The 26277-nt window shown below is 40.5% G+C and overlaps 1 protein-coding gene and 1 long non-coding RNA gene across 5 annotated transcripts; one reads left to right on the top strand and one right to left on the bottom strand.

The window, feature by feature from the left end:
* The first annotated feature begins 927 nt into the window (after positions 1-927).
* On the top strand, positions 928-25767 carry xirp1 (xin actin binding repeat containing 1). 4 transcript variants are annotated; one of them, XM_050075082.1, is made up of 8 exons: positions 928-1077; positions 2079-2223; positions 3966-4020; positions 4119-4412; positions 4804-4882; positions 16602-16753; positions 16973-17014; positions 18586-25767. In XM_050075082.1, the coding sequence occupies exons 2-8, from the start codon at positions 2099-2101 to the stop codon at positions 25486-25488; spliced, it is 7650 nt and encodes a 2549-aa protein (XP_049931039.1). In that variant the 5' UTR covers positions 928-1077; positions 2079-2098; the 3' UTR covers positions 25489-25767. The 4 variants fall into 4 exon arrangements, with proteins under 4 accessions (XP_049931039.1, XP_049931036.1, XP_049931038.1 ...); XM_050075079.1 differs by lacking the exons at positions 928-1077; positions 2079-2223; positions 3966-4020; positions 4119-4412; positions 4804-4882 and adding an exon at positions 8712-8954; XM_050075081.1 differs by lacking the exons at positions 928-1077; positions 2079-2223; positions 3966-4020; positions 4119-4412; positions 4804-4882 and adding an exon at positions 8763-8962.
* Positions 4233-13583, bottom strand: LOC126409150 (uncharacterized). The gene is made up of 4 exons (XR_007572003.1): positions 13480-13583; positions 5238-5334; positions 4779-4924; positions 4233-4369 (listed from the first exon to the last, which is right to left on the bottom strand). It is a non-coding gene; the product is annotated as an uncharacterized LOC126409150 (long non-coding RNA).
* Positions 25768-26277: the final 510 nt, after the last annotated feature.

A 26277-nucleotide genomic window follows, 5' to 3' on the forward strand; every position in this document is an offset into this window, starting at 1 on the left:
AGCAGTTATGTAGCAACATTAACTTAAAATGAGTCATATTTCAGTTCACCTGACAAATGAAAGTCTAACGTTCATCCTATTTTATGCTCTGTTTTGGTCTCCACCAACTCCTGAGAGGAATATCTGTCTCCTTAATGGTAAATTAATTTTCTGATTTCAGAGAGCAATGAGTGCATGGTAAAATGTGCACACATGTGAATCTTAATGATAGTTAATGATTACTTCATGTTTCCCGTGTTGAAGGAAAGTAACAGATAAAGCTCCCTCTGACTTATTGGTGAATATAATTCATGTGCCAATAGTTTGGTAGGATTGTAACTCCACCCTTTGAACACCAGCAGACTGCAGCGTCAGCACTTCCTGCGCTCCGGATGTGACCTCTCAAGGGCATAGATTTCGTTTCATAGATTTCACTGAGGGGGACACGTGAAATGGGGGATCGATGGGTCCTCCACCAGAATATTTTGACCATCAAACACTTAATTTCCTGCATCCCGGTGAATTCATATGCACCACTTTATGCTTTTTCTGCATCAATTTATGGTGTAATCGCTTTAATTTCCTGTCCCTCCTGAAATCTACACCTGTGTGTCCTGTATTTGCAGAACAGCACATTAAGGAACATCAGTGTGTGATTGGGGTGAATGAGTGTGACCTCAGCGGCAGTAATTAAGTGGCTTTAGACGATAAGCATGTGAGTCATAGATAAAATGCTGCTGCTCTGGCGTGAGATACAGATACAGAGCAGCTCTGCTGGACATTTCAACACCAACATCTGACTGGAGCAGCTGCCTCTCACAGTCACCACAGTCTCAGTGTTTAAGTACCAAACAAAATCCCTGAGATGAGAGATTAATTTTAATTTTACGATCTGCTTTGCATCATAAAAACATGGACTCTTTTAAAATGTATCAGGTGATGTCACGGTAGCAGATCTCATATCCGGAGGCTTTGAATCACAAGGTGCTGAAGGACTTTGGCCTCTGGTAATTGCTGTGTCTTGTGAGAGATGCTCCTAAACCACAAGTCAGCCACAGAGGCAGAGATGCACAGGTGACTTCTGCTCCTTCTCTTCAGGTACGCAGCTCAATATTCTGTTGATTTTTGCACACAGAGCAACAAAACCTCATTTACAATGGCAATAATTTAACTGTATTTTGCATGGTAGCTTATAGGTTTATTTACCATGATGCATTTATAGAAAAAATATCTTTTAAAAATCTTCAAAATCTTGTAACTTATTTAATTTTTTTAGAGTGGGTCTTTTAGCAACAGTATAATCATATATTATCAACACACGCTCATAGTTAGGACTAAGTTTGGGTTTTCTGTGTGACTGCAGGAGCTCATAAACATTAACAGCGTCATATGACTGTCAGTGTGACAATCCGTTACATAATAACTCAAACGAAGTTAAACCTCAGCTGTGTGCTTCCAGTCAGATTGTTTATAGACGAATAAGAATTTATAGATATCATCTTTCATCTTTTTAGCTCTAAATGTGACTATAAGCTCTGTGATCAACAAACAGAAACATGTCCGCAATCGTTATCATAAATAGACTAGAACAGGAGTACCTCAGGGTTCTGTTCTTGGTCCGCTTCTTTTTATCTTATCCACCTTATTTCTGATGCTATGTATTTATTATATCATATTTTCGTACATAGATATGTCTGTTTTTTTGGTGTGGTATGGTATGGACCTTTCTCTGTGTCCTGTGTCATTGTTATTATTATTATTATTATTATTATTATTATTTTTGCAGTCTGTGTCTTGTATTGTTCTGTCTGTATTTTAATTGTTGTTTGTACTTTGCACTGTTACTTGTGTTCTTGTTGCTGAGTCTTTTGTATCTTAAGGCCCAGCTGGGGACGAGCATTGCAAAATTAGCTTAGGCTATAAATGCTGTGGTGTGTGGCATTTATGTATGCTACATACTTGTCCCTATACAAATAAACATTAAATAAATCACTGATTTAGCATCAAGAAATCTTACACATTCTGCTACAAATCTGTTGTAAGCATTAACACACAGTAATGCTGTCAGACATTATTACTGTAACGTTTCCTTATTTCAGCTGCTGTCAGAGGGACTGCCATGGAGGGGTTTGGTCTGAGGAGGACTCAGTCCTTGAAGAGTCTTTCTGGCGTTCAGGAGAGGTCATGGGTCATGCCAGCCCCCACCCGCTGGGACAGGAAGTCAGTGTCTCAGCTGGTGCAACAGTGAGTTCTGCACAATATACTCTGTGTAAACATTCATATTCACATACTATTTCATGCTCACACTTTTGCACTCACTGGGAGATTCCCAGTACAGTTCTCATTCATTCAAAGCATTTCATTTCATTCATTCAAAGCATTTCATTCACTTGTACCGCTCACAGATTACCAGTTGATTGTTGGAAATCAAATCAGAAGGGTTGTCGTTAATAAATCCACCCTGTCTCCTAGAAATTATTTCAATTTGTATGTTACTAAACTGCTTTTTTAGTTAAGTTGCTGTGGCATCATATTCTCTGCCAGAATTATATTCAGAGAAAACGTTTCTGTCAGGTAATGAAATACTTACATTCATGCACCGCGTAGGCATTGCAAGGTGGAGGGCAGGCATATTAAGTGCAGGAACTTGACACAAGAACTTTGGGTTCGTGTCCAGACTACTGTTATAATCATGACGGATTAAGAGACAATGGGCCCCTGGGCACAGATAAGCAAAAGGCCCCATCACCTCTTCTACACAGGAGCAAGACACAGACTTTGTAGTGGTTCTGTGCCTCTGTGTAGTTGTTATACATCTTTTTGTGGCTTTGTTTCTCTTTGAGGTGGTTTTGTGTCTCTTGTTAGTCATTTTGGGCCTCTCCGTGGTTGTTTTGTCTCTCTTTGAGGTAATTCTGTGTCTTTTTTGGTGGTTCTGTGTCTCTTAGTAGTTGTTAAGGATCTTTTTGTGGCTTTGTTTGTCATTGAAGTTATTTCATGTCTCTTGGAGTTGATTTGTGTGTCTTGTTAGTCATTTGTGTCTCCCTGTGGTTGTTTTGTGTCTTTTTGTCAATTTATGTTGTTTTGTGTCTCTGACATAACTGTGGTTTTTTTTGTTGTTGTTGTTTTGTGTCTCGTTTGACATTTTGTCTCTGAAATAGTTTTGTGTCTTTTTAGTTTTTTTGTGTCTCCTATTAGCCATTTTGTGTCTCAATTTGAGGTAATTAAGTGTCTTTTTTTAGCGGTTTTCTGTCTCTTGTTAGCCATTTTGTGTCTTGTTGTTTTGCATCTATTTGTTGTAATTCTGTCTCTCTTTGGTTGTTTTGTGTCTCTTGTTAGTCATTTTGTGTCTCTTTTTTCTAGTTATTTTGTGTCACTGAAGTAATTTTGTGTCTTTTTTGTTTTTGTGTCTCTTTGTGGTTGTTTTGTTTATTTTGGAGGTAAATAGGTTCTTTCTCTAGTCATTTTGTGTGTTCTTGTGGTTGTTTTGTGTTACTTTGAGACAATTTTATGTCTTTTTTGGTTGTTTTGTGTCTCTATATAGTTACTTTGTGGTCTTTTTGAGTTTCTTCCTGGTTGGTACATGTTAATTTCAGTAGCATTTTGCATGGGGCCCCTGCCACTTTAGGCCCCTGGGCCTGTTTGTTAATCCATCTATGTTCTTGGGTTAAAACAACAAAAGCACTTTGGTTACATTTAGGCAAAGACCTTAATGAAGGTAAATGTTAATTTAAAAAAAAGGTAATTAATAATGCTGCGGTTGCTATGACGGGATACTTTATTGCCTGTTTCGGCAAAAAACAACAAAACATTTTGCTGATAACTTGCCAGATACATTTAGTAACATTTGCTCATTATGTTAATAGGAAACGTAATATGCTTTGCATTACATTCCCCTCAAAATGTATTTGCTGTGTCAAAGTAGTTGTACAAAAACTTAATCTCCAGGAAACATGGCTGAATAATTTTGTAAACACATTTGCTGACAGTTACCAAAGCTGTGCTGACCTGAGGAGTATTGAAAAAGAGCAGCATAAACTTCAGGTAAAACATATCTTTCCTTTATTCTTCTCATCATTAGTGACAAATCTGTCAACCAGTAAAACACTGTCCAAAAACATAAAAACTGATGCTGCTTCCAGGCATCAGACAGCTGTGCGGATGATCACTGGCGGACGCCAGAGAGAGGGGACAGTGTGGCCCTCTGGGGCTCTGGACGGACTTCTAATCTGTGCCGGAGCCGCTCTATGGACTTCCTCCCCCAGAGGGAATCTTCAGGCACCAGAGCTCTTTGTGCACTGTTTGAGTCCAAGGCTACCCAGCAGCAAAGCTTCAGCAGCAGCCCTCGGCTGAACTCAGCCTCTGCTGCAGGGAGACACTGCCCTCTGCAGGACTGGAGAAGTCACAGCACGTCTTTAAAGGGAACAATCTCTCAGGTGTGTGAGTTCAGTTCATTTATATTATATATTATGTAGTTGCTGTGGCGACTGGTGAAAGGTGTCTGTTCACATTGGTGTTGATGCTGAAAGCACTGACAAAGTGACGGTATTTGAGTTGGGAATGAAAACATGCTGCTGTTTCAAGTCTTTATGCGAAGCTAATCTAACTGTCTCTTAGCTGTAGCTTCACATTTAAAAGGACTGATATGATAGTGGTATGAATCTTTTCATCCATCTCTCCGACAGAGAGTGAATTAAGTTATTTCCCAAAACGTCAAACTATTCCTTTGAGCTCCCAATGGTTCAAGTCTTAGCAGCCACTTTCCCAAATAGAGACATGGTGTCAATAGAAACTGTCCTCACCTCTCTGTATGTTGTTTTTCCACAGACAACCGCCAAGGTGGAAGGAGGACAGGCCATGAATGGACTCCCAGAGTCTCACGACAGATCATCCAGATACTCACACGGTGAGCAGCGGTGCCGCATTTCATGTTTATCGTCACTGAGATCTGAGAGGGCAGGTGGAGTCAGTGCAAGGGTTACATCAGAGGCATGAGATCACTGTTGTATTTTGGTGCGTGGTTCACAATCAGTTGTCCTCACTTTAAGGGATGACTCAAAACAGAATGCTGTCACTGATCCTTGAGCAAGTAAATGTTTGTGTTCCTGCTGGGTCTTTGAAATAGGTACATAGGCTGAGACATTCATCAGTCTGTGTCAGAAACAGTGCTGAAGTATCCTCACATATTAAGTACATCACATGGATTTAGATTAAAGGAATACTTAACCAACAACATGACCACTTGTGTATCAGTTACTTACCCCGTGTTACCTTGGATGTGTGAAGAAAACTGAGTCGTCCTCTAATGCCTTCACCGTCAGCCCAGTCGTCAGAACAAAATTTTGGCATTGTACATTTCTGCAAACCACAAACAGGTTACATTTGTATGTTTCATATTAAGGTTTCAAAAGTGGTGTGACACCTAGGTGAGATGCCAACACTTTGTCACTCCAACCTCGTCACATATTGACGTTTGGTCATGGACTTTCCACATCCAGATACATCGTGAAAGGCACCCTGGGTCTGTTGGTTGTTGACGTTCTGGGACACCGTGTAAAGTTCTGCCTGTTACATGTATTATCTTCTTTCAAGATACCCTTCTATTTTCACAGGAAGTTTACTGTTTACATACAGTCTCCTTCAAAATAAACGCACTACGTCAGTACAACAACATGTATTGACGTTTTTTCCCTTCAACAACAAACACACATGGTTAGGTTTAGGAAAAAGAACAGGGTTTGGCTTTAGAATCTCACGGGATACAAACACCGCTCTCTTAGGTGAAAGTCAGTGTTTGTTGGACCCATCGACCACCACTCCCACCTGCCCCACTCAGACTTTCACCGCCTTAATTTTCGTTCTTATCCCACTGCATTTCCCCCTGATACCACTGGGCGCCATTAAACTATAACGGCAACCGGTTGCATATTATGCCGACATTAAAGGACGCCTTTTTTTGTTGGTTTCTGATACCGCAAGTCACTGCCCAAGCTGCAGACCACTGTTCAAGACCAAAAAAAACCCCGGCTATTTTTAGCGGGTTTTACTGTGTCTTCCAGCTGCTTTTAGTCACCAAACACGAGTGACTTTTAGCGATCCATCGTTGTTTCTCGAGCTGAGAAAAATGGCACAAAAAGCAGGTTTATTTTACGGAGACACTGCTGTGTTTCCAGCCAGGACTGTGCCACCTAAAGCAGGTATTTTAAGCCAAAACATTATCTTTTCCCTACCATGACCAAGTTTTTTCTTTTCTTTTTTGGCCTAAATATAATCAGGTTATCACAGTGTTGTTATAACATAAAGAAATGTCTGCTACATATTTAAAATTGATGTGTTTGTGAAGTAATGAGCTCATGACTTGGATTAAACTGCCCAAGTCATATGAGAGACTATAAATGGTTGTTTTGATGTAGTTTTGCTGTTGTTAAACACGGTCGTCTATGACTTAAATTCATCAAATATTTTCCCAGTTTTTGGATTCTTCGTTCACCGTGGAGACATGCCAAGAAAAAAATGTCTTCTTCACAAATTTAACATAGCATGAGGAGAGTAACTGATGTACAAATGGTCATTTTGTGGGTGAAGTATTCCTTTAAGCTGCCAGGGTAAAAATTCCACAACCAAGGCCTCGGGTATTTGAAGTGTCACCGTCCTGACAGAGTTGGGGAAACACCGACCTCTGTGTCCTTTGGCCGTGGGAGTTGCAGGGAAACAGCTAAATAAAGACGAGGATGTAGTGGTGTAAATATGTATTTGGCTTACATGCTTAAGATAGGAGTGAGGCAGTTGCTGACGACTCTGACCGTGACACAGACCTTGGCCTTCTGAGCCATGTCCTGGAACTGATATCACTCCAGCGTTTCGTAGTTGACACTTTGACCCTGAGATGTGTCGGGGGTGTGAGTAAGACACAGACAGGAATGTGAGCAGACATCTGCAGGGTTTAACTGTGGAATTTCTGAGGATTACTGACAAAAATAAATGTCTAAATAAATATTTAGGAAATAATTTTTATATTTGGGAATGTTTTTTTTTTTTTTTTGAAATAATTTTTATATTTGGGAATGTTTTTTTTTTTTTTTTTACTTTTAGCTTAGGGCTGGATTTTCACCATGCAGGTATCATGGTCAAAAGATTTCATGGTAACGATATTATCACGATATCTATGGAAAAATGAAAACTAGAATTACTCCCACGCGCTTGTATGTCTCTGCAAACCAGTCAAGTTGCAAACATCCATGTCTGTGAAAACATGCTTCACATACATCTTACCCCCAACAGCATAGAAGCTCTATACAGTCAGCAGAGTTTCAATTCAATGTCTGACCAAATGTCTCCCCTTGTGTTCCCGAGATGTGACGTTGAATAATGGCCTGAGAAGGGTCTTTGCAGAACATTATGATGTCACAGTGAAGTTGACCTTTGACCTTTTTGATACAAAAAGTTATCACTTCATTTTTTTATCCTGTTAGACATTTATGTGAAGTTTTGTCATAATTAACGTATGAATTCTTGAGTTATAGCCAATCCGACAACGGACAGACAACCCGAAAATGGAATGCCTCTCACCTCAAAGTCGACGTTTGTGCTAAATTTTGAAAGCATTACCGATGTTGTTGAAATATCCCATTTGCTAGAATGATGCAGACAAGGTCACAGTAACCTTGATCTTTGCCCTACGACCACCAAAATCTTTCGTCATTGAGTCCAAATGGACTTTCAAGCTGAATTTTACAAAATTCCTTCAAGGCTTTCTTGAGATATTACGTTCATGAGAATGGAACGGACAACCGGAAAACATAATGCCTCCCTCCACATCTACCACTGGCATCTTTAACAGCATCTTTATTGTGCACTTTGTCTCTTTTTCTGACAAATGAATTACATGCAAAGGTCACAATGATCTTGACCTTTGACCACCAAAATCTAAGCAGTTCATTGATGAGTCCACGTGGACGTTTGTGCCAAATTTAAAAAAAAAATAAAAGAATAAAATAAATTACCTAAATATAATATAAATGACGCAGACGAGGTCACAGTGACCTTGACCTTTGACCTATGACAAACAAAATCTGATCAGTTCATCAGTGACTCAAAGTGGACGTTTGTGCCAAATTTGAAGAAATTCCCTCTGGCATTTTTGAGATACCATGTTCATGATAATGGGACAGACAACTTAAAAATATAATACATCCTGCCACGGCATGGAGGCATAGAAAAATGTCATCCGTCAATTTCAACTTTAAAAATAGTTTGTGCGTTTTGTTTATTTTTTGGCAAATGAATTTCACTAAAATACAAGTGTAGGGAGGTGGAAAGAGTCTTTAATGGTAACTGTACAAAATCTGACAAAAAGAGCTATTAGACTGAATAGATAGTGTATTATTAATATGATATCTATATTTTACTTTTAAATATGGCAGTTATCATCAGTATCGATATCGCAACACTGCTACTTCTGCTAAAAACTACATTTAAACTACTAGAAAATCCTCCTATTGTCTGCTAGAATAATCTATGTGACAATAATAATATAAAATAGTCTCTTTAGCAGCGTTGTAGTGTACCACTTTACCAAAATAGGCCCTTCAGTAAGTCGTTTTTTTTCGTGTTGCCCACCAAACACCCACTGACACACATACTGCAGGTCCCACCCAGCGCCCGTTATAGTGGGTGACAATGTAACTATGAGAATGGGAGGTGGAGGGGTGCCCCAGTCCCTCGGTGACTAACAGAGGTGACTGACTCAGGCCAGCAGCAGCAGCAGCCGCCAGCCCACCCTCCCAAAATAGCCAAAGCCTTCCACTTGGGCAGTGGGCTCTGATAAAAATCAGCTGTCACCGAGGCCACAGGGCGAGAAAGAGCTCAGTCACAGTGAAGCGAGACGCAGAGAGGAGCTCTGAGAGAGGCTGTATCACACATCACAGGGGCCTTAAGAGTCCAGCACAGCGGAGATACACAGGGAACGACACCGGATGGTGTGTCAGTGAGTATTAACTTTACTGAAACTGATGAACAAATATAAAAATAACCTTTTAAGGACGACTGAGAAAGCTATACATTGTTTTATATTACAGTACTCTATTATGATTTCAATCTGTGAGACTGGATGTGAAGTGTAGTGGATGCTCCTTTCTGTTATTTCAGCGTAACGATATTCAAAATACTAAAGTTAGAAATAGTGCCATTGAGTCAAGAAGTCACAGAGAAACAAACGTATTTTCCAAGATTACAACAAAAAGGATAAAAGCTAAGGATAAATTATTGAATCACCAACTCTGATCAAAAAGAAGCGAAACAGATGCTCTGAATATCAGAGCTAGTTGTGTTGTGTCTACATTACTGGCATCTTCATTTAGTCTTAAGTGGCGATCAATTTTCAGCCCTTTATCCTCTGTAATGTCTGGAATGGGAGGTCATACGACAGGATCACTCAGCCATTAACTTTCCTTCTTTCCATCGTCAAAAGACTGATGGCAAGCTGTAAAATGAGAAGCAGTTTATATGGAGATACATTTGTGTCAATATTATTGACAATCCGTGTGTTAATATTTAATCTGTGAATATAACATACTAATACAAAAAAGATTTTACTTTGGATCTAAAATGGATCTGCAAAAACACAAATTCCAGTAAATACATTTAATTAACTCACAAATAAATGAAAATCATTTGTTATATCTTTCTCACATTTACAACTTTCAGATGTTTGTGTATGGAGATAAATTTGTCTCAGTATTATTTGTGTGAGGAGATTGACAATCTGTGTGTTAACGTGTTAATCTGTAAATATAAAACAACTTCCACACGTACAAAAAGGCTTTGTAGAGGCAAAAAACATATTTTGCAAATATAAAACAGATCTGTTAATACACAAACTAATTCCAGAAATTAGAAGAATTTACTCAGTGTGCATATTTTTACAATGATCTGTTTAAAAGCTGTAAATGTTAGTAAGATATTCACAAATGCTTTTCATTTATTTGTAATTGAATTAAATATATTTCGATTTTTTTATTTTTTGGTGGAATTTCCAATTTATTTATTTTTTTGAGTTTACAAGTCTTTTTTTTAATGTATTTGTGTTTTAAATTTACAGATTTGCACAAATAGTATTGACACAATTCTATCCCCATATTTTTAATCCAATTTTTGTTTATGAATCTCAGTTTTTCGCTCATGAATTTGTATTTTCCACATTTAAAAAAAACAAAAGTTTGTTATTTGCATCTATTTTACATTTGAAAATATTTTGTTAGTGGAAGTTGTTTTAAATTTACATATTACACATTAACATGTGGATTGTTATTTATAAAGCTATTTTTTTCACTCGTCAATTTTCATTCTGCAAATCTTTTTTGTATTAGTTGAAGTTGTTTTATATTAACAGATTACACACAGATTGTCGATCCCCTCACAAGTAATAATGACACAAATCTACCTCCATATTTGTGTATTTGCAGATCCCTTTTATATTTGCGAAATATTTTTGTACGTTTACAAATCTTTTTTTGTATGTGTTTTTTTATATTTACAGATAACACATTAACACACGGACTGTCGATCTCCTCACACAAAAAATACTGACACAAATCTACTTCCATACTTGTGAATCCAGTTTTTATTTTTGAACCGCAGTTTTTTACGCTTGCGAATTAGCATGTTACGCACACTTTTGCATTTGTGTATCTGCAGATGTTTTGTATTTGTTAAATATTTTTGAGTCTTTACAAAACTTTTGTTATATTTGTGGCGGTCGTTTTATATTCACAGACTACACATTAACACACATTGGCGATCACCTCACACAAATAATATTGACACAAGTCTATCTCTAATAAATGAAATAAGGAAAATCAGACGTAACTTTCATCGACTGGTGGGACACACAGGGGCGTGATGTGCTGTTTGGGGCCCTCCAGTTTGAGCAGCCTTTTGGCACGCTGGTTTTCATTACAGTCTGTGAATGTAGCTACAATCGGCAACAGCTGATGGTGGTGAAGGTGGTGGTGGTGAAGAACAAATAGCAACTGCATTTCACCATCATTTGTACAGCTGCCAGCGGCCCAAAACGCCCCCACATTACTGAGCCGCTAATAGCTCGTCTTCATTCCTGGAGAATGAGCCCACATCAAAGAGACAAGAGCAGAAAATAGTTTTCAGAGTGTGGGAATCACACTGGAAACGACTGGGTTTTACAAATCGATATTTCACCAGCTGCTGACACAGTGTGTGTGTGTGTGTGTGTGGTGATGATAAGTGATGAAGTTGACCTCTCAGTTGAGTGGGTGAGGACTTCAACAGGACACGCACGGCACTCGGTTGCCTCATTCTGTCTGCTCACCCATCTATGAAAATAGTTTAAGTCCGGACTCGTGAGAGGCGCCAGCTTGCTGGTCCATCCTTTTGTCCTGCGAGGGCTTAGTGTGTGAAAAGAGGAGGCCATTAGTTACAGCTGGATGGCCCGTGCAGCACTCCGAGCTGTTGACCTCTGGCCAAATTGTTCACAGAGCTGTTGTTGTTGAAATATTTTATCACATCTACCGTGTTCTTGACTCAGACCGAGCGACTGTTTTCAGCTGATACAGACGGATTGATTATGACTCACCTAAACCGAGACCAAGTCATGATTGAGACCAAGAGTGTGTCGAGACCGAGACAAGACCAAGACTTTGAGGGATTTAGACTGGGGTTGGGCTGGTGTGAAAATTGTCAAACTGGTTTGATATTACAAACACCAGACTTGACCAGTATATCGAATTTTACCAGGTGCCAGAGCTCTCCATCCACACTGAAGCCAAATATGCACTTCTGTCACTTCATGTAAACAAACATAGCTATCAGCTGTTTGCTTGAGATCAGACGGGAGTGTAGCCTACTTGCTATCTTCCTATGTTTGTTACGTTACTTTTTAAAACCAAAACACACATTTTATATTGTGATATTTACTGAAAATGACACATGGCCAACAGCAAGTAGCCTAGCTTGTTATTAGGGATGGTCATTTACAAGAAACTTTAATCTCTCCGGTGATCGTTATCCAGCCGGCTGCCACCTTATTTTTGGATTGAAATAAGGAGGTATTGTTAGATAATTCCTCATTTCAGCTTTATGAATCAACCATTCTTCACCCATTGTGGTGCTTCTAAAGCATGGGTGGGATGCTAATTTGTCCTGTAGGGGTCACTGTTCTGTCATGGATGTCTGTCAATATAGGTAAGACCCATGCATTCAGGGACAAGTGTTGCTAGACGGGGGAGTACACATAGTTTTTTTGACCGCCATGTAAAGTCAGATGTACACTGCTCAATGTAATAGTAAAAATTTGTACCTTTGACGACTACAGCGGTGAGAAATGTATCAAATGAAGTATCAAAGAAGAAGAAGAAGAAGTGGACTCTTTGTTTTTCACCTGATGAGCAGTGGTCAGTTAGGTCGGGCCATAAGAGACAAATTCTGCCATGTCTCGTCTCGTCACCCCAAAAAACACATGAACTTTCTTGTAAATAAACAGCGTGTGCTGCTTTGCCTCTACTGAATTTTGATCTTCATGTTGTCAACACTGGCCTGAGCTCGGCAATAAAGTGCACACGGCCTGTCAGACACTACTGGCTCTGTTAGTCCGTTTATAAACATAATATTATGTTAATCTGGCAGGATTTAGCGCTGTGATGCCGTCAGCACAGGTTGCTGATGTGGGCTACTTTTTAATTTACCATAACTTGTTATAATGACAAATGCCAGTTCACACAGTTTGCATAAAATCAAACTGGTTTAAGCTCGTACTACAGATGGGAGTGGCAAAACCAGAAACTGACTCAACTCTAGCTGAGTCTGAGATCAACACCAGATCTGCATGACACACACATGATAAAATGTGGAACATGCAAACCATAGTCACTCCTCAAATTGTTCTCAAAAGCTTTGTTCACACAGGACTCGTATTACCTGGGGACCTCTTGTAATTTGTCATAATGGTGGTGGTCATCTGTGATCTTTATCCCATCTGTTATTTTTCAAATTAATCCACCACAAATTTCCAAACAGAGGGCGTGAAATAATATTAGTCCTGTGCGAATCGCCATCTTGAATATTTGCGGTTGTATTTAGTTTTTTTCGTTTTCTCAGCGTCTCTTTTCTGCGTCTTTCCCAGTTGAGAACTATGGAAGCTGCATTTTCAATGACAAAGGAAGGTTTTAACAGTATTTTAGGTGCAGGAGAGTCATCTCAATACACCGCATGGAGAGTTATTTGCAGAAAAAAACAAGCTCAAATCAATCAGAAGAGCGACATCTCGAAAGATGATGAGTTGGATGACGTGTGACGATGTGTGGCAGAACCATTACTAGTAGGACTGTGTAATGTTTCTGTGTTGGGTATATTTGAGTTACAAATGCACCCTATCAGGGAGATAATGTCAGTGAACAGAGGTCCCCAGGTAACAGTAGTCCAGAGCAAACAGTGCTCAAGGTAAAGTCAAAAATACAGAACAACATCACATACCAAAAGAAGTCTCACTTGGAGAGAATGATCGAACGCTGGACACTGAGGAACCAAGACAAACCGACACAGAGCGCAGGGAACACACTGACTAAATGCACCAGGGAGAAGGCAGGGTAATGAGAGACAGGTGAAACTGATCAGGGCGGGGTCAGTAATCACACAGGTGGGAAACACACAGTGGCAGGAAGTGAAGTTATCTGAGACAAGACAAGAGGTGAGAACAGAAAACAAAACAGGAAATGATGACAGATGAGTAAAGACAGGAAATGATGTGACAAATGATGACAACTTAGAAATCTACCTTGTAAGGTTTTTATTTGATGATTATATATAAACAACTGCTGTATTTGCTGAGTTTAAGTGATTTACTCATATGACCTTTCATTTGAGAGCTACGGTCATGCGGTTTGATTGAGTGGGCCGTGTCAAGTGGCATGTTGTGTAATAGCATTTTGAGTGGTCGGAAGAGTAGAACGGTGCTTTACAAGTGCAGTCCATTTACCAGTTTACCTTTTACCTGTCGAGACAACATTCTTTCTATTCCTCCTCACGTGATGGACACGGAAAAATGGTTTGCTAACTAATGCTAGCTAGCTCCGTATAAATACAGCGAAATATGATGTTTTTGGTACACCATTTACTTGCATTTTATGCCATTCTCCTGACTAACTGCCAGCCAGGCAGGTTCGCTCACGTGGGGCAGTTTGTATTTTTCATGGTCAATATCGAACATTATTACACGGCTCTATTAAATGCTGCATTCTGATTGGTCAGTCGCGGCATTCTGCGGTCTGATATTACTGTGTAATGACCGCTGCTAGTAGCAACGGTCATTACACACAGTTGCTATGTAGCCCGGCGTTGCTATAGGGACGCTGCCCTGACAACAGTTACTTTTTTTATCGGGCTAAAGTAGCCGTTACCGCTTACAAAATGTATAATTAATCAATATTCTGTCTATTCAACTGATAATTAGCCGTGTAATAAGCGGGATAATGTATAATGAGCCGGTGAATACTGGGAAAACAACTCCCTTCAGGGGAGTTGTCGGGCGTTATTTTCCCAGTATTCACCGGCTCATTATACATTATCCCTTACTTATCAGCTGGTAAGATAAAGCAACAAACAATGTCACCTTCGTACATACGTCTTTGGTACTGGTCGTAGCTTAACTGGTCAGCGTTCACCAAAGTTGAACTCTGCTCGCATCAGTGGCGTAAGGTTGTTACAATGGGCCACAGTGCAAGCTATTATGACGGGCCTTAGTGTGCCCTAGTTACCAGTCATGAAGCACACACTAAGGTTTAGGCATATATATATTTTACCAACAGTGTGACTTACTGCCGCTTTTATGTTACATCCACCTGCAGATGTGCCCAGCTTCTCAGTCTTGAGACATTTAACACTGAAACTAGCTCCTGTAAGTCGTATCCTCTCGTTACACAATTAAACAGTGACCTGATATTGGACATCAACATACATATCACCCAGTAATTATCATTACATGTCTGAATATGCCTTTTTGATGGCATTTAACCTCCTGAGACTCAAACTTTTGTTTGGTATGCATTTTCAATTTCTCCTAGCTATGTGGGATCAGTGGGACCTGATAAGTATAAAAACTATACATTGTAAATGATAAGTAAGTCCTAATGTTCTCAAAAGAGACAACAAGAAAGTCCCAATGTCCTTAGACAAGACGATAATAAAGTTCCAATGTCCTCAAACAAGTGCTTCCTAATCTTAGCTTGTTACTGTTGCTAAAATTGGTCAAATTTGTCGCCTTATCAAACTACAAACACTATTAATCATAAATAAACAAGTATCAACCTTAAAATGTGATCAGGTTTTGGACCTTGTTCACTTTTGTGTCAGGATCAGTTGCAGACTGGCTTGGCAGAGATGTCTGCCATCTTGTTTTTACATGGATTAGTGTATTGTGCTCTTACTACCACGAGATGGCACAAAAAAGTGTCCACGAACGAGGACAACAGGTCAAAGTTAAGTGAAATCAAAGTCGTGTCAACCCAAAATGTCCTCCAATGAGAACATGGGTCTTAGGAGGATATAGAAAATTGCACCATTTAACGTGAGCTGTTGTTTGAACATGGGCATATTTCCAGGTGGCAATCGGGCCCCTCCACCCCTCAGGCCCCATTGCAACTACACTGCCTGCACTGTCTACATTTACGCCCCTGACTTGCTTTTAATGGAGGTAAACAGGAGGTGAATATTCAATGGTGTTAATTTTGCTCATGTGTGCCTGTGCACTAAATTAGACAGCGCACAGGCAACTCGGTGATTTCCCCACAGCTGCGCTCTTGAAATAAAATCCTGAGTCCTCTTTGTCTGAGACTGAGAAAAAATGCAGTGGATTCAAGACCAATCTCAAGAGCTACAACACTGCATACTCCACATTTGCTTTTTTTAAATCAATGAAGGAACTGCATTACTGCAGAGTAAAACAACCAGGTGAAGTAACGCACACCGAGCTGAGATCATTTCCATGTTTTTTACGAGGTCAGGCAGTCACATTCCTCTGGTCAGGTGTTGATGGTTTGATGGCAGAGAGCTCACACAAACAATGTGCAAACAATCTGTGTCACTCCAGCTGAGCTAGCAGTTGCTGTTTTTTTTTTCTGTTCTTGGGCGTCATGGCTGCTTCATGGCATGCAGTTTGGTGACGGTCCCAGGCAGCAGGCAGGCTGTGTGGCCTGTTTGTCCTGTCAGCTACTGGGTTCAAAGCCTTCGTAAACTCATTTGTTTGTCACAGTGTTTGTCTTTGGCACTGTGAATCATGTTACTTTGTTTAAATAAGTTGTTAAAATCACTGTTGGGATGTCAGATCGGTTACTGCACATGTTAACAGGGGGCTGCGACAGGGATAAGAAAGATTCCAACACTATAAATATACACAGTGTTATCATTAAACTTGTTGCTGGCTCTGGAAACACTCCACACTTATTTCGGGACACATTTGAGTCCTACTTTTACAAGTGTGTGTCAACAGATGTAAACTAACAAAAGCGATACCGCCCCAAAGTATTTTTAATTCAGTTATTGTTGTCTTACTGAGGAAATTTTCGAATGATCTTGGATTTATTTTGTCTTTTCCACTGCAGATGACAAATATAGTCCATCACTGACGAAGGGGGGCACGCCAACGCGACAAAGCAGAGACAGGATATCAACTTCCTCCTCGGTGAGAGACAGATCAGCTCTCTATCTGTCAAGAGCAGCAGCTATCGACTCCACAGGAGGCTCGACACAGCCAGTGAGTTCCTGAAATGCCTCTCATTCCACCACACACCGAGGTCAAGGGCCCCAACAGGGAATGACCACAATGCTCCGTCTCAATGGGAGCGACTCAACATTTTACAATAAATCTATCGCATACTTTAAATGTCGTCTACAACAGATGTGCAGCACAGTGATGACATATATTTACTCCTGATCCAAACTGATCTAACTTAATTTTTCTGTTGTTCAACAGGAAATTGTTAATACTCCAGGAACAAGAGCTAAAAACAGCAAGGTACTGTATTAGCATCCCTTCCTACAATGTGTGGGTGCTGATAGATTGTCTGCTGTGTTGCTCACTCCTATGTTGCTTGTATGACCAAAGACACAGTTGACCTTTGACCTACATACAAGAACTCAACATGTACCATATAGTAACATATAATGAAATTACAGTTCTATAAAAGCCAACTTAACTGCTTTATGTTCAGTAACATACTCTTCTACCATGGCCTCAGTAATTTAGGTTTGATGTCAATGTCAGGCAACAGTAATTTTGAAACAGTGAGGTACAGTGCCATAAACAGGACAAAATCAAGGATCACTTTTGTTTACATGCAGAGTAGCAGGGTTATCTATAAGATGTGCAAGCAGATATTTCCTCTACTCATATAAAGCCAGGGACAACAGCAACATTTAACAAAGGTAACATTACAAAATCTGGCTCCATTAGAGGTCACAAGGTTCACTGACAAAACAACTGTCTTATACTAAACACGTTTTCCAAACAAATATAACATGCTAACATTATTAGCACAAGCCTATGGTATTTTACATTGTATAAATTAACCTAGCAACAAGCAGAGATTTCCTCTACTCAAATGAAGCCAGGATAAATCACTCACAGGACTTAAAATGCTATTTTGTGGAGGCTTTATTTATCTGTGAAATTTAAGTAAATAAACCTTCGTTACCACTGAGGGAAATGGTTTCAGCTTACAAAAATAGACAGGGGGTCTGCGTCGTCACAAGGTGCATGTCAGGCTACGGCATCAATTTGACGCAGAAGCACAAATCCTGCTTTAGCGTTTTCGGTGTCGTTAGGTGACGGCAATCCAGATCAAGTTCGACGGTGGATCGCAGGCTTAGTAATTTATGATGACGCTTGCTGCATCAAGTCCTTTTCCTCCTTTCCCTCTGCCGCTAAACCTCTGATTAGTCACTCTGTTCAAAGACCACTTCTTTATTTAGCTCATTTTCAAGTTATTCAGTTAAAAGTGTTTTATTGCTGTTTAAACGTAGGCTCTTATATGGCCATTCTAAACATTGTTCAGGATAAAAGCAGGAAAAAATAATGTAATGACCTGTTCAGTCGGCTCAAAAATCTCCTCCCAGCCAGGCTGAGGAGGTGAACAATGGCCGGGAGAAATTGAAAAAAGCACCAGGTAGCAAAAGAGTCAAGTAGAGTCGAATTGAGTCGAACCATGCAGTGGAAATGATTAGTGTTGTATTTGCAGCTTTTTTTCACTGCCCCCAAGTGGCCAAAAAACAAATCTATTGCTGGTCTAATGCAGATTTATATTTCAAAAGGCAGACATTTAGTTATTAATGTAAATTAGTGCTCTTACTGTGTAGACTAGGTGTTTGTGTGATGTTTGCTTACTAACAGCTGTGAAGTGTTTTGTTAACCCTGGTGTGACAGAGGATGGTTTGCTGTGAAAAACATCAAGCGAGCATAGACGAAGGTAAAGTATGGCTTCACTTGCTAAAATGCATGTCATTCTAATATTTGCATGTATCATAACTAATACTGTTTTTGATAACTGAAACCTGACAATATTACTCCCGTCTGTCTTTCATTTAAAGATGGCTGAAGCAGCTGGGAAAATCACAGTTTCGCAATCATCTCATGATGACGATGACCTTCCTCTCCCACCACCTCCTCCCGTACCACCCAGACCCCTCGACTATGAAGGGCCTTCACCATTAAGTGGCCTCCCTCTGCCTCCACCTAAAGAAACCTTTTCCACATTCTACCAGCAACGGCAGAAGAGCGAGCTAAAGAGGCTCTTCAAACACATCCACCCAGACCTGAGGGCAAGTCTCGATGACGCCGTGGATGATGACATATTGAAGGCGGTGCAGTCAGAAAGCACTCAGGCAGCGGACGCAGCTTATCAGGGTGAAGTGCAGTCCATGAGGTGGATCTTTGAGAACTGGACTCTGGACAATATTGGGGATCCTCATGCAACCAAGAAGCTGCTGGATGATGAGGAGTTAAAAGGTGGAAACGTCAGAGGAACCTCCTCCATGTTTGAACACATTGACGACACCCAACACATGTCCCCTAAAAGACAGCCTTCTGTCAGAGGGGATGTGAGAACATCGACATGGCTGTTCGAGTCTCAGCCCTTAGATTCTTTAAGTAAATCGAAAACAGAAGAAGGTGAACTGTTCGAAGCAGTGCTGAAAGAACCCATCCAGCCAGGAGATGTGACAGGTGCTCGGCTGCTTTTTGAATCTAAACCATTGAGTGACCTGGGACGCTGTAACTCCATAGAAGACCAAAGCTTCCTCAAACTGAGATCTGAGCTCCAGGAGCAGAAAGGAGACATCAAGAAGACTTTAAAACTCTTCCAGGCAGAACCCTGCTGTGCCATCAGAGACAACAGTGGCAACATCCATGAGATTAAATCCATCTGCAGGGAGGAGATCAACAGCAGCAACATCAGCACTGCACGTTGGCTTTTTGAAACCCAGCCTTTGGATCTGATTAATAAGGGAGCAGATGGAGTGAAAATAATTCGGGGTATATCTCTGGAAGAGGGGCACAGAGGAGGAGTTGATCAGAAGAGGTGGATGTTTGAAACACAGTCTTTTGACACAAGAAAAGAGGTCATGGGAGTGGGCAAGTTTGAAGGGACGGTGGCTGAATGTGCAGGAGAGGCCGATGTCGTGAACAAGAGGAAACTCTTTGAGATGCAGCCCTTGGCAGCACTAAAAGGAGACTCTGAAGAAAAGTCTTTGGAAAAGGAAGAAATTATCGCGGGAGATGTCAAGACTTCTCTGTGGCTGTTTGAAACTCAACCCATGGAGACCCTTACCGATAGCTATGAAGTTGGACGGTTGAAGAAAGTCACCCTTTCAGCTGACGAACAAGGAGAAGTCAAAGGCAAAAAACAAATGTTTGAGAGCAGCAGTATTCAAAAGAACGTCTCATTCAAAGAACAAGACATTGAAAAGGGCGATGTCAAGGGATTCAAACATCTTTTTGAAACAATTCCTCTGAGCAAAATTGCTCATTCCGATGGAACGATTGTTGAAGAGGAAAAAGCTATAGCAGCAGGAAATGTAAAAGGCAACAAAGCAATGTTTGAGACAACGCCTTTATATGCAATAAAGGACAGCTCTGGAAACCTCCACACAGTCACAACAGTCAGCCGAGAAGAATTCATCACAGGAAAGGTCCAAAACTACAAGTGGATGTTTGAGACCAAGCCTTTAGATGAGCTTGTAGAAGGGAAAGGAGATGTTGAGGTAATCAAAGGCATCACCAGACAGGAGGATACATCGGGTGATGTCAAGATGGCAAAGTGGCTGTTTGAAACCCAGACAATAGATGGGATCCATTCCAAGTTCAACCAGACAGCACAGGATGCTTCTGTACAAGAGGAGCATCACAGAGGTGATGTCAAGAACTGTAAATGGTTATTTGAGACACAACCAATGGACATTTTGTATGACAAATCAGAAAAAGTAAATGATAAAGAAGCCATTGACAATACTGATGTCAAGTCCATTACTTGGCTTTTTGAATCACAGCCTCTGGACAGCATTAAAGACGGCGAGGAGTACAATTTGAAGCTCTGCGACACCATACGGGATTCTGTCAAATCGGAGGTTGATGTTAAAACAGTCAAACATGTTTTTGAAACAGAGACCTTGGACAGAATAAGAAAGGATGCAAATTCTGAACACAATGTGCGATGTGTCAGCCAGGTCAACTTTCAGTCTGGAGATGTCTCAAGAGTCAAAGAACTCTTTGAATCCCAGTCCCTCGACGAAATAGGATTGGAAATGGTTACATCTGATGAACAGAAACAAGACGAACACCTTGAAAAGGGTTCCGTACATAAATTTACTTGGATGTTTGAAAATTGTCCCATGAGCCAGATCAATAAGGACAATGACGATGCAAACATTCAGACAGTCAGTGGTGCAGAGAGTGGTGATGTACAGAACAAAAAGTTTGTATTTGAAACTTCCTCACTGAACAAAATGCACGATCAACCCCTCGAACTGAAGACAGACACTGTGGAGGAGCCTGTGAGCAATGTTGACGTAAAGTCAAGCACCATGATGTTTGAGTCCCTGCCACGATATGCAATCAGAGACAAAGAGGGCCAGTTTCATGAAGTTACAACTGTGAAAAAGGAGGAGATAATGAGTGGGGATGTAAGAGGAGCAAGGTGGATGTTTGAGACGAAACCCCTTGACGCCATCAAGGCAGAGAAGGAAGTATACGTGATCCGAGCTGTTACCCAAGAAGATGTCAAGAAAGGAGATGTCAAATCAGCCAGATGGAAGTTTGAGACACAACCTCTGGACTCCCTTACCAGCCGAGATGAGCCATCTGTCAGGGTCATTGAAGACTTGGGAAGCGGTAATGTGCAACTCAATAAACAGATATTTGAATCTGATCAATCAAGCCAGAAGTTCATGCGAATGGTTAGTGTCACTGACGTCCAGCAAGGTGATGTGAGAACCTCCACCTGGCTCTTTGAGAATCAATCCATTGACAGTTTGAAAGGGGAACCTCAGGAACAAGGTCCAGTAAAAACAGTCCACAGGGAAGACAGCCAGAAAGGAGATGTGAAACGCTGCACATGGCTGTTTGAATCACAGCCACTGGACAAGATCAAGGAGCCTGAGGATACCTTAGTGCAAGGTACAGAAGAGGAGATACCAAAATCTGATGTGAAGTGTACTACTTGGCTCTTTGAGACCACTCCACTGGACAAAATCACTGCCAGCAGTGTGTCTGACACCTTGTCTTATCTGTATCAAATGAATTTTCTTCACTCAAGCGGCATCATAATAGAAGCAAATGAGAGGAAAAATGTGAACATGGCAAAATATCTGTTTGAAAGCAATGAAGGTGTGCAAATCCAGAAAGAAGAGGTTGTTGGGGGCAACATCAGGAACATTATGTTACAACTTTTACTCAAACCAACCCTAAAGCCCCAAGTTAGACTTCTTAGAGAAGTGGAGAAGGGTAAAGTGAATACCACAGCAGTTGAACTTCCAGTCTACCAGTCAGCCACAACTATCACCCTTGAGAGGGATCAAAGAGTACAAAACATCGTCCAGATGATCGACGAACTGCTGGTTCAAGATAAGGATTTGAAAAAAGGAATCATAATGCAAGAGACTGCAGAGGGGCAAGCAGAGATGTCAGTTTATTCACTCATCTACGAAACCAAAAGTGAGAGTCACATTATAGAGAAAGGAGACGTAAAGTCCACGATTGGAAATCTGTTGGCTACTGCCAGCAGTCAGAGGACTGCAGCATCATGCAGAGTGGATGAAACTGAAAAGGGAAATGTGAATTTGTACAAAAGTTGCATTGAGAAAGGAGATCTGCACTATCTGAAAAGTCTTCACACTGAGGCATCGGGAGATGAAGTTGATTACAGCTCTCTGGCCGAGGAGCATATTGAAATAGTTCAGGGGGATGTGAGGGAAGCAAAGAGAAGCCTCTGCCAGCAAAGAGAGCAGGTAGAGCGAACCATTTCTGATGTTTTACCAGGGGATGTAAAAAACACCAAAAAAGTTTTCTCGTCTGAGTGCTCTGTCAATGTTGAAAATTTTATTCCAAAGGAAGAAATAATCCCTGGAGATATCTTATCAGCAAAGCAACAACTTGCAGTAAAGCAACCTGTCACTGTGGATAAAGAGGAAATTGTGGCTGGAGACATCAAGGCAACAATGCAGTCATTAGAACGTGCAAAGCAACAGAGCATGTGTGTGGAGAAGGAGATCATTACACCTGGAACTATCTATGAGATGAACATGCCGGGCCCTGAAACTGAAGGAAGCCAAGCCCAAAAAGAGGTCATTATATCCGGAGATGTAAAAGCGGCTAAAAAGTCCCTTGAAATGGCTAAGCAGCAAAGCATGCATGTGGAGCGTGAAGTCCTTGTCCCAGGAAAAATATACAACCTGAATGTCACAGCACAAGAGGAAAGCTCCTCCACAGCGATGCAATCCACATGTTCGACTTCCTCCAGATGTCAGCAAACCAAGACTTTTCCAAAGGTCAGTGATGCAGAGAAAGATCAGGGAAGCCATGTTTCCTTTAAGGCTTGTCAACCAAGTGCAATTATAGTCAGTAATTGTGCACCAGAATCACTGCCACCTTTTGTAAGTTGTGAGTGTAATGGTCAGACAACAGAAGAAGAGACAGAGGAAGTTATCAGAGGAGATGTGAGGGCAGCTATTAGGTCTCTGCAGAGTGCAGCCACGGAGCAGAAGCTCTTAGATAAAGAAGATATTGTAAGAGGTAATGTCCAATTGGCTCTGCAATCTCTTGAGAAGTCTAGTGTAAATGTATCCAAAGGAGACTATAAAGCTGCAATGATATACAGGAATTCAGGGAAGGCTTGTCCAGGGAGGAGCAAGCAGTGTGTTGTGGTGTCTATGCCTCTATCTGACACAAAATTGTCTCCTTCAATTTCAGTAACCTGTGAAAGACAACCACCCATTACAACACAGAATTCAACACCCAACCCTGTAGCAAATGGAAACTCTAAATCATCCAGCTCTGTGCATGTAACTCCACCTCCACTCCCCCAAAAGACAAGTGAGAAACTGCAGGAGAAGAAGCCAGCTTTGCCACCAAAGCCTCAATGGACAAAATCAGTAGTTGTCAAAGAACCGAATATGTTGCCTGCTCCCGAAGCTGCTTGCCCCATCAAAGACCACATAGTAAGCACAGTGATTCCTCCAAAACAAAGCAAACAGTTTCCTACACCCTCTCCAGATAAACTACAACAAATCACAACCCAAGGCAAAATCAGTAAAGAGAACTCACATGAAACATCCCACAAAAAGTGTACTGAGTTATTGCAAGACTCAAATCAAACAAGTCTACCAACGCACTCAACGGTTCAAGAAATGAAGAAGGGGAGCAAATCAGACTGCCAAGTAAGGATGCCAAACAGTACTGAAGTGGAAATGGAGAGAAATGTAATACAGAAAATCAATGCAGCTGAGGAGATTCAAATGTGCATGAAGAGTTACGCAGAAGATGGTAAACATGAAATGAACATGAGCTTGCAAGCTGCTCTACAGAACTTTGAAAGAAAGGAAAGTAAGACTCTAGATAAAAGAGCCCCTTCATTGTCCAAGAAGGTAAAAGTGATAAATGACGTTAGTGACCATGACCAAACCAACAACACCACTGTTCAACAACAAAAATCAACTCCCAAGAAAGACACTGAAGACGCACAGCAAACATCAACAACCAAGAGATGCCACGTACAGCAAAATGACCCCAATGAAAAGCAACCAGAACTCGAGGGTAAAGTTGTTTTAAGAGAAAAGAAAGTAAAGGAGACAGATGAAGAAAGACGACAAAGGCTTTCTGTCCACAAGGAGGAGATAATGAAGGGAAATGTGAAAGCGGCCATGGAGATCTTTGAAAATCTGAAGAAACGAGAGGAACTCAAAGGAATCCTGTCTCAGGTGCGAGAGATAGAAGGAGAGACCAGCAGTGTAGACGTTAGCTCCTTTAAGACATTATATGAGACTGTCCCTGCTTGGATGGTCACACCAAGTGGAAAGCAAAGTAAAACGGAGGAAAAGAAAGTTGAAGTAGAGACACAGGACGATGATCTAGAAAGCATTTCCTCGGTCGAGACTGCATTTGAAGATCTAGAAAAGGCAAGCAAGGAAATAATGAATCTGAAGGAACAAACGTTAGCAAAACTTCTTGACATCGAAGAGGCAATTAAAAAGGCTTTGTACTCCGTCTCCAATCTGAAATCTGAGGCTGACATTGCAGGGTTGTCAGGACTTTTCGATGAATCTTTGAAATCTGAGCAAAACTTTCAACCCACCAACAACATCAGGAAAATAAGTATTGGGTCAAGCAAGGCCAAATCGGGGCAAATCAAAGAGGTATCCATTTCGGATTCAAATCCTGCCAAACAAGACATGCCGAGAAACAATAAGCCACTCATCAGGCAAGCCTCCTCCCAGTCTTCTCCATCATTTATCTCCATTCACTCAGCTGCCAGAAAGCCTGCCGAACAACCCAAGTCACCCATGTCAACATTTAAACCAAAAACAGAGGGTGATTCTCAAAGTTGCCACAATGTAAATAGTAATGTGGGACAGGAGGGTGCTGCTGCTGAACCTTCAAAGAATGGCAACAGTCCTGCACAACGCAAGGTCAGCGTGCTTGAAGTGAAAACTGTTCCAGAGCAACCCGCAGGAATAGTTGGAACAAAGACCGTCAGTGAAACATACGAAGAGACCGATGGCTTTGGCAATGTATTTGTCTCTTCTGTGACTTCAACATTCGTCACCAAACAGTCTGACAGTAAATCATCAGCGCTGTTTGAGGTTGTCGGGAGTCCGGCCAGATATGAAGTCATGACATCCCCCTTAATTCGAAGAGCTGGTCGCCCCTTTGATGATAAAGTGTTGAGCAACGAGGAAGGGACAGTGTTTGTAACATTTAGCCAACCGAAGGAAAAGCACTAAATAAGACAAGCAGTGTGTTTCCTGGTCCTTTAATTTTAGGAAAGTTAATTCTTCCATTTGTGTATTTATTATAATGTGTTTTCATTTCATTCAAGATTTTGTTAGTCGTAAAATTGATCCCATGAAATCATTAAAATGTTGACTGCTAATTAAAACAGAATTTGTCTTATAGATTTTATACTGTAACCACATGATAAAGTGTTAAGTTCTTTTATTAAAGCTAAGCATATAGTTGATACTGTTGCTTTGTTGTGTAAATTGTCAAATAAATAGTTTAAAAGGTGATTGTAAAAATGTATTCTTTATATTGGTCCACTTATTACTCCACAATTTTTAAAACCTAAAGTTAGCTAACCCTTTAATGTACATTTAATAAAAACTGTAAATTTAATTTCTTAGCATCAGCACCTTTACCATAAAAGGACAATCCAAGCGTTTGGTTGAACTTAGCTTTAGATGGTAAAAAAATCATACTTACAAAATTATCTTAGCATACATATAATAGATAACAATGACTGTATCATTTAACAACAATTACTGATCAGAAGTCTTTTTTTATTTTGTAGCAAACAGTCAGTGTAAACTTAATTACATTAGCTTAGCATCACTGCCTTCACCATAAAAGGACATATCAACCGTTTGGTAGGGCAGGTTTTTAAAAAATGATTTGACCCTTACTAGATTCTTATTTTCATATAAAGTTACATAAATCTATTCAATAAGACCTCTGAACTATAGCATGTCAAAAAAATATGCCTACCTGTAAAAGTCCCACCGCACTTTTTTTGT

This window comes from Epinephelus moara, chromosome 21, assembly GCF_006386435.1.
Source record: "Epinephelus moara isolate mb chromosome 21, YSFRI_EMoa_1.0, whole genome shotgun sequence".
In the NCBI taxonomy this organism is placed as follows: Eukaryota; Metazoa; Chordata; class Actinopteri; order Perciformes; family Serranidae; genus Epinephelus; species Epinephelus moara.

Coding starts and splice junctions, on each gene's coding strand:
- xirp1 (XM_050075082.1), top strand. CDS start 2,099: ATGGAGGGGTTTGGTCTGAGGAGGACTCAGTCCTTGAAGAGTCTTTCT. Junction 4,021..4,118: donor AAGAGCAGCATAAACTTCAG/GTAAAACATATC, acceptor TGCTGCTTCCAG/GCATCAGACAGCTGTGCGGA. Junction 17,015..18,585: donor CAAGAGCTAAAAACAGCAAG/GTACTGTATTAG, acceptor TTTCATTTAAAG/ATGGCTGAAGCAGCTGGGAA.